General features: G+C 50.5%; 1 protein-coding gene across 1 annotated transcript; it reads left to right on the top strand.

The window, feature by feature from the left end:
- The first annotated feature begins 291 nt into the window (after positions 1-291).
- Positions 292-4,099, top strand: LOC119811076 (alpha-N-acetylgalactosaminide alpha-2,6-sialyltransferase 1-like). Its single transcript, XM_038324643.2, has 8 exons — positions 292-738; positions 1,806-1,974; positions 2,066-2,237; positions 2,419-2,557; positions 2,804-2,907; positions 3,097-3,186; positions 3,269-3,368; positions 3,575-4,099. Exons 1-8 carry the CDS (start codon positions 292-294, stop codon positions 3,764-3,766), a joined length of 1,413 nt encoding a protein of 470 aa, XP_038180571.2. The 3' UTR covers positions 3,767-4,099.
- Positions 4,100-8,346: the final 4,247 nt, after the last annotated feature.

Raw genomic sequence — 8,346 nt, 5'->3', positions numbered from 1 at the left:
AGGCACCAGCCTGCAATCCCAGAGGATTCCTGGGGTTTGGTTAGCTCCCCCTCCCCCCCCTAATCCAGCTGAGTCAGAGGTGAGTCACAGCTGAATCACTGAGAAACTCTTGTCTCAAAAGCTAAGGAGGAGAGTAATTAAGGAAGCCAGCGCTGGCTACAGGCACATGCACGGCTGTCCCCACCGCTGCTCTTTGTTTTATTAACATGGGTGCTGAGGAGTCAAACTCAGGTGCTCAAGCTTGTACAGTGAGCCTTCTTCCTCAATGAGCCTTCTCCCTGCCTGCTAGAGATGTTTCTGGTCTGTTCGTATAACACCCAACCTTCATCAAGAGTTATCTGTGTCAGGTGTCAGTGTACAAGACCTCGAGACAAGGACATGACCTTTGCCAGAACAGGGGCTCTGGGCCTGAAGAATCAGGGCAGTGTGGCAGCCAGAGGAGAGGGGGAGGAGAAAAGGAAGGATCAGAGCAAGGCAGAGCCTGTGGCAGACTCCTGTTCCAGAAAGAGAGGCAAGATATTGGCAACTACAGGAGTGTTGACAAAGCAGAGGAAGAGGCCAAGGGCCACAGCAGCTGTTCCAGCCAAGGAGAAGGCCGCCCAGGTCAACCCATCCCCGGCCTCTTTCCCACGCCCCACCAGCAAAAGAAGTCAAAGGCTGAAGGCCTCCAACTTCAAGTCTGAGCCCCGGTGGGATTTTGAGGAAGAATACAGTTTGGATGTGGGGGGCCTGCAGACGGTGAGTTGAGACCTCCTCACTTCCTCAACCTCCACACCCCACCCCCATCCCAAGCAGCCCCTTCCTCTAGGCTCAGCTTTCAGTTTTACCTTGGCCCACACTGAGCTCGGCCCAGAACTGCTATTGGCCCAGCACTGCTGTTGGGTCATCCCCCCCTTCCTATGACAGCCAATCAGGGAGGAGAAGGCAGGTCCAGAACAAGGTCTGGACCACTCAGCAGGGTGTGGGTGGGAAGGGGTTTGTTTGCCTTGGTAGCCTTGAAGAAGGCCTGGGACAGATCAGCAGTCTGTGGGGACAGAGTGTGGCCAGTTCTGGCTTGTGGTCCAAGAATCCTTATTCTATAATCGTGGGACTAACAGACAAGAAGACAGCCCTGTGCCCAGCTGCTGGCCCCCACCCCAAGGAACACTGCCATCCCTGGAAAGCTGACTCTAGAACCTTCACTCTGCTCCAGGCTCAAGAAAAACTGCGGGTGCTCAACCCCATGTTGCCTTCCTAACCTTTCTCTCCCCTGCCCAGGAGGGCAATATGGAAAAGCTCTTTAGAATAAACACAGAACAAGATCATTGTCCCAACAGTACAGTGGACATACCATGTGTGTCCTCAGACTTGCCAAGGTGTAGCTGGCTAGGGGCTGAGCGGGCCTGTTTTCTGGGGCCAAGGTGGGCCCAGACTTGGAGAGTTAGACAGCCAGACATGGGGTCCAGTGTGAAAGAGGGAGGATGGGCAGGGGCTTTCAAACTGTAATGTCCAGTCCAGCCTCAAGTTGATGGTACCCAGTCCAGCCTCTGGCAGATGGTACCCAGTCCAGGCTCTGGTTGATGGTACCCAGTCCAGGCTCTGGTTGATGGTACCCAGTCCAGCCTCTGGCTGATGGTACCCAGTCCAGCCTCTGGCAGATGGTACCCAGTCCAGCCTCTGGCTGATGGTACCTAGTCCAGCCTCTGGCTGATGGTGCCCATCCTCTGGCTGATGGTGCCCAGCCCTCTGGCAGATGGTACCCACACAGCCTCTGGCTAATGACTTCCTGGGCCACTCCCTTGCCTGACACACCATCCTGTACATAGACCTGCCCCGACTCTGTGAAGATCAGAGCCTCCAAGTCACCGTGGCTAAAGAATATCTTTCTGCCCAATCTCACTCTCTTCCTGGACGGTGCCCACTTCACCCAGAGCGAGTGGGACCGTCTAGAGCACTTTGCACCGCCCTTTGGCTTCATGGAGCTCAATCAGTCCTGTGAGTCCTCACTTCAGGGCAGAGGGTGGCCGGCTTCTGTCCGGGGTCTGCTTCCCTCCGGGACTCTGAATGGAGCCCTGCTCTGTTCCAGTGGTCCAGAAGGTCGTGACCCGCTTCCCTCCGGTATCCCAGCAGCAGCTGCTCCTGGCCAGCCTCCCCTCGGGGAGCTCCAGGTGTATCACCTGTGCCGTGGTGGGCAACGGGGGCATCCTGAATGATTCGCACGTGGGCCAGGAGATAGACAGCCATGACTATGTTTTCCGGTATGTTCTCATTCTCCAGCCTCGTGCCTGTTGATATTTACTATTATGGGAAAGCAGACAAGTGTCCCAATGCTTTTATTTAGAAAATGGAGTGTGTCTCCAACTCCCACCTTCCTGCCCCATCCTCTCTCACCCACCTTTCTCCCCCATCCCTGCCATCCACTTTGGTCTTTCCATATAGACTGAGTGGAGCCGTTATTAAAGGCTATGAACAGGATGTGGGGACCCGGACGTCCTTCTACGGCTTCACTGCCTTCTCCCTGGTCCAGTCAATCCTCACACTGGGCAGTCGGGGTTTCCAGCATGTGCCTCTGGGAAAGGTGAGAAGAGAGGAATGGGCGTGACCACACAGTCTCCTGACGAGGGAGTGACAGAGAGGTGAATGCCTTGTGTGTGGATTGAATCTGGGTCGCCCTACGCTCTGCTCATATGAGGGCAAGAGCAGTGGGAGCAGTCACTCAGGCCATGGCACAGCCAGGGGACAGTCTGGATCCAAGCGGGGCCACCCCCAGTCCACGGTCCCCAACACGGTACTGCTGACACCACTTGCTGTCCTTGGTCTTTAGGATGTCCGGTACCTACACTTCCTGGAGGGCACTCGGGACTACGAGTGGCTAGAAGCCATGTTTTTGAACCAGACCATGGCAAAAACCAAACTTCACTGGTTCAGGTACCTCTCCCTTCCTGACCCAAAGCCCAGGCCAGACTGAGAAGTCAGTGGCTGACTTCAAAAGACCTAGACAGGTGGGGCTGTCTCTGTGCCACCTGGAGATGGGATAGCGGTCACACCATGACCCCGTCTTGGCCCCAACAGGCCGGGTAAGAGAACAGGTCCTGAGTGATCCTTCCCTGACTCCAGGCACAGGCCCCAGGAAGCTTTCCGGGATGCCCTGGACATGGACAGATACCTATTGCTGCACCCAGACTTTATCCGTTACATGAAGAACAGGTGAGGGCTGAAAGCCCATGGCGGGGCTGTGTCCCTCGTCCTCGCTGTTTCCTGACAGTGGGCATCTGCGTATTTTTACCAGGTTTCTGAGGTCCAAGACCCTAAACACTGCCCACTGGAGAATATACCGCCCCACCACTGGTGCCCTCTTGCTGCTGACGGCCCTTCATCTCTGTGACCAGGTAAGGTTGTGGAGCTCAGCTCAGGGGATGGCTGAAAACCTCCAACGGAATAAGGAGTGGGATGAGCATGCATGTGTCCCCGGGGAACCTGCATGCAGACCCCTGGGGACAGAACCAGGATAAAGGAGAAAGGGTCAGACTTCCCATGATGGAAGCCCCAGGACACAGCCAGGACTGTCCCAGCTCCTCCCCCAATCTCTATGCAGGTGAGTGCCTATGGCTTCATCACCCAGGGCCATGAGCGCTTCTCCGACCACTACTATGACAAATCGTGGAAACGGCTGATCTTTTACATAAACCATGACTTCAACTTAGAGAAAACAGTATGGAAGCGGCTGCATGATGAAGGCATCATCCGGCTGTACCAGCGTCCCGAGCACCCGAAAGAGAAGAACTGACCAGCTCGGCTTCAGGAGTCTCCTGGATCATGCACACCAAAGGGTGTCAGGGTTCCTCAGATGTCCCCACCCATCTCCCAGGACCCAAACGGGCTCCAAGCCCTTGGAGAGTCCCAAGGAACAGCTGTTTGGAGACTGAGGGCTGGGAGTCCTCCGGGAAGTCCTTACTAGTTCAAACCACAGACACAGACACCAACAATTCATTTCAAGTTGCTTTTCAAATTCTGTTTTCAAGATTTTGGGTTCTGGGACCTAATTGTGGCTCTCAGTAGTTAAGTGAACAAAACAAAATGAAATGAAAAACAAACTAGCAAACAAAATATCCACAAACAATACAACCTTCTTTTAGACTTAATGCCCAGTAGGGTACTAAAAGGTCTGGGATTTGCTTAGATAGTGCAGTAGCAGCTCCTGTGAACACTGATTGCTTCTCCTTGTGGAGGGCAGAGGAGTCACATGACAAGTGTGAGTCCGGGGAAATTTGGGATGGATAGATCCCGTTGGTCCTGCTTTGGAGTGCTTTCCCTGGCAGCGTGCTTCTGCTGAGTGGACCCGGCCATCGCTCCAAAGCACAATCGGGTGCAGGGCTGAGCAGGACGAAGTGGCATAGAGCAATGCAAGAGGTGAGGACAGCCCGAGATGCAGCTGGGTAGGACAGGCAGCATTGCCCCGAGGTAGCCTCCAAGGAGGATGCCTGAAGGGTGAGCTGCCCGGGGTCGCCCCTTTCCCTGTGTCCTGTTCTGGACAGCTCTCGGACCAGCAGGTTGTGTTGGGAGAGGGTGCTGCAGCGACCACCCCCGCCACTCCTCAGGTCTGGAGAGCGACAGCTGCTGCCCCTGCTGCCCTGTCACCACAGCTCTGCGGGGGTGCTCTCCACATTCACTGAAGAGGAGAGAAGACTACAGAGGTGCAGGAAGGTCTTTTGCTCAATTCCGTCCCAAGTCCATGTCGGCCCCAGGTCCACTCATCCTAGCTTAGGCGATTTTGCCACTGTTATGGATTGTAATGTAAATATTTTTGGAGAGAGGTTTTTCAAGGGGGTTGTGACCCACAGGTTGAGGACCCCAGATCTGAGAGAACTCGGGCTCCTGAGGGTGACTGTAGAGTCGTGTCTCTATCCGTTCACTAGAGGCATTAGCAGTCTCGGGACGCTACTTAAACCATCGAAGTACTTATTTAGGGCATTTGAGATTCCGTACTGAACAAGAATCTCACCTGACCCGGGGCAGACAGCTGGTGAGCTTCATTCGGCTGACTGGTGCCAATCTGAACTGTCTCTGAGGCTGGAGTCAAGTGTGGTCCAGTGCTAGCATGACGTGAAAAGGGAACCACAAATGGTGCAAAACTTAAAAAAAACTGATGGATTTGTTTCTGCCCTCCCTCTAGTTCTCCGAAGATTAAATTCAATATGCTTGAGCTGTCTGATAGGTAACTTAAACTGATGTCCAAAAAGCAATTTGTTAGTGGAGATGAATCCTTTAAAAATTTGGTGGGTTTTAAAAATGTATTTGATTACCCTCCTACCAATTTAGTGTGTGAATTGTATGTGTATGTGTGCGTGTGTGTGTGTATGTGTGTGTGTGTATGTGTGCGTGTGTGTGTGTGTGTGTGTGTGTGTGTGTGTGTGTTGGTGGCCATGTCAGAGGAGCAGCAGGTAGCAATTAAAGTTCAAGGTGTCAATCAGCCCACTAGGAGGAAACTCTCTGTTTGGTGAACCTCTTTTAGGCAAGGCCACGGGACCCCAGGCCCCAGAATGTCCTTTGCTTTGGCTATGCCTTTACCTGCTTATAACTGCCTCGTCTTCCGTATCCAGCATGGCTGAATGGACGTGGGGCGATCTCCACTGCCTGTAATGTTGTGCGGTTATGTCTTGGACACCTCACACTCTACTGGGCACTTTTATCTGTGGATTTTCTAGAAGGCGATTCTTCTCCAAGCTGAACTGTCTAACTGATAATAATAACGATAGCTTATATAGAATTTTGATAAAGAAAAATAAATACAAGGGTATGTTTCACAGCCTGAACCTGTGAGTTTCATCTAAGGAGCTACATGGGTTATAGCTAAAATTAATGATTAACAATTGTGTTCCCAGTAGCCCAGCTTATTTAAATTCATTTAACCTTAATGTTGGGAAATGTGTCCACAGGTCTCAGAGGGCATCACAGTGAAACAAAGCTTTGAAAATAATGAAGTTAGACTAAGTTTTTTTGTTAAATAGCTTTGAGGTGAAAAATAAAACCAAGAAGACAATCCAACGTTGAAAGGCACGTCATTGAAAGCTGAACTCGTTAAGGTCAGGGAACAAGAACAAAGCAGCCCATTTATCATTGACTGACATGCCTTTCTTGCTAGATTTGGTTGCTGACCAATGGTGATGATTAATTCCTTATACCCATTTCTGCCCTCAATCTCCTGATATAAAAAGCTATTATTGAATGAATATGTGCCCTAAAGATTTAAAGTACAGCTGGCTGATTTTTTTCACATATTACAGTTTAGGTTTGTGGTTCCTTTAAGATTCCTTATAAGATTACCTTTCAAGATAAGCAATAAATAATTGGTCCTTTCTTTATAACTACAAAATCCAGCCTGCCAGTAAAGACCTGAGAACAATACCTTGCTTGCTGAGACTGTTCATTTGTAACAAGTTGCTTGGGTATGAATGTCTGTGGGTTCTTGGGGTAATTTGATTTTCACCTGTAATATGCAAAACACTTAATCATGTGAGGGAGATGGAAAACACGGTGTTTTTATTGTTTGTTTTGTATTCCTTGTAATCAAAGACCTGAAAAACAGAATGTAGGGCCTGGAGAGATGGCTCAGAGGTCAAGAGCACTGGCAGCTCTTCCAGAGGTCCTGAGTTCAAGTCCCAGCAACCACATGGTGGCTCACAGCCATCTATTATGAGATCTGGTGCCCTCTTCTGGCTTGCAGGCGCACATAATAAACAAATCTTTAAAAAAGGAAAAAAAAAACCAGAAAGTAACCAGATTGTAATTTCCATATTGCCTGAAAACCTTTGTTGGGGTATATAAGTATACAGTAAGAAAGAACAGAGAATAAAGGACGTCATCAAGAGAGTGTTGTGTGTGTATGTGTGTGTGTATGTGTGTTGTGTATGTGTGTGTGTGTGTGTGTGTGTGTGTACAACCGTGGCATCATCCCGCAGGACTCATCTTAGTTGTTCTGTTGTTGTTTTAAGACTTAAATCCTGGTCCTGTCAGCTTTTGTGTTTAATACCCGGACTCTTAAAAACAGATTTATTTATTTTTGTCTAAGTAGTTGAGTTCCTGTATGTGTGTGCACTGCATGAGTGCCGGGTTTCCTCAGAAGCGCGAAGAGAGCGCCAGATCCACCAGAGCTGGAGTTCTGTATGGTCAGCCCTAAGCATTATAAACACATGGACATGCGCACAAACAAAGGGAAGGAGGGGAGCTTTGAGAAATAGTCTACAAATCAGGGGTAGCCATCTCGCAAAGAAAAACGAGAGTAGTCTGTAGGAACAAAGAGGGGCGGGCTGCTGTAGAGCAGAGCCCTGGCACGCGCGGGTCAGCTATGTAAATGAGGGGTGTCAACAAATAGCAAATAGTCAGTCCTGATTGGCTGACTGCGGGTCATAACAGGTCAGGTCCTCATGACAAAATAGAACTTTCCAGAGCCTGTTTATCTTGGCAGCTGAGACAGGAACGTACCCGGGCAAGGCCTGCAAGGGCTCAACTTGTGGTTATTCCAGGAATAGGAGCAGAGATGTGACCCCACCAGGCATCAAATGGCCATCAGGCTCCATGTTGACCTGGGCCAGTTAGCCACTTGGGGACCCCCTCTTGGAAATTCAGTTTTTCTTTCTTTCTTTTTAAGATTTATTATTTATTTATTTATTTATTATTTATTTATTTATTTATTTATTATGCATGGTATGTGTGCATGTCTGTGTGAGTGCATGGCCAATGAGCCACATGAAGTAAGGTACCCACAGAAGCCAGAGAGGGCATCGGACCTTCCGGGGTCATGGTCCGTGAACCACCATGTGGAAGCTGAGAACTGAACCCGGGTCCTTTGGAACAGCAGTCATTGCTCTTAACCACCCAGCTGCCTCTCCAGGCCCCATGCTTGACTGTCCCCAAGGGCCACAGCATTGCAAAGTATTCCCCGGGAGACGGCGATTGTGTGGTTGTTTCTGTCTAGCAAGGATTCCTGTGATAATGTGTAGCAAGCTACGGGGTAGTGTGAAACCGTGACTTCTGGTCTCTAGGTCCCCTGTAGTTATTTGTTGATGTCTTTCTGTGTTTACATTGACATCCGGTCCTGTCTGATTTTGTTGAAACTCACCCCTTTGACACCACTTATTCTCATCCTCAGGTCATTTTGATTTTGGTGGCAGAGACTCCTTCCTGGGCTCATGGACTGCTGCTGCATTTTTTCCTCCCCCCCCCCTCCCCTTCCTATGTCCTCCTCCCTTCCTCTTCTCCTCCCCCCCCTCCCCTCTCCCCTTCCTATGTCTTCCTCCCTTCCTCTTCTCCTCCTCCCCCCTCATCCCTCTCCCCTTCCTACATCCTCCTCCCTTCTCCCTCTCCTCC

The sequence above is a fragment of the Arvicola amphibius genome, chromosome 4 (assembly GCF_903992535.2).
Source record: "Arvicola amphibius chromosome 4, mArvAmp1.2, whole genome shotgun sequence".
Classification (NCBI taxonomy): domain Eukaryota; kingdom Metazoa; phylum Chordata; class Mammalia; order Rodentia; family Cricetidae; genus Arvicola; species Arvicola amphibius.
The sequence above is the reverse complement of the archived record's forward strand: the minus strand, read 5'-3'. Positions and strand labels throughout refer to the sequence as shown.

Coding starts and splice junctions, on each gene's coding strand:
- LOC119811076 (XM_038324643.2), top strand. CDS start 292: ATGTTTCTGGTCTGTTCGTATAACACCCAACCTTCATCAAGAGTTATC. Junction 1,975..2,065: donor CATGGAGCTCAATCAGTCCT/GTGAGTCCTCAC, acceptor GCTCTGTTCCAG/TGGTCCAGAAGGTCGTGACC. Junction 3,369..3,574: donor CCCTTCATCTCTGTGACCAG/GTAAGGTTGTGG, acceptor ATCTCTATGCAG/GTGAGTGCCTATGGCTTCAT.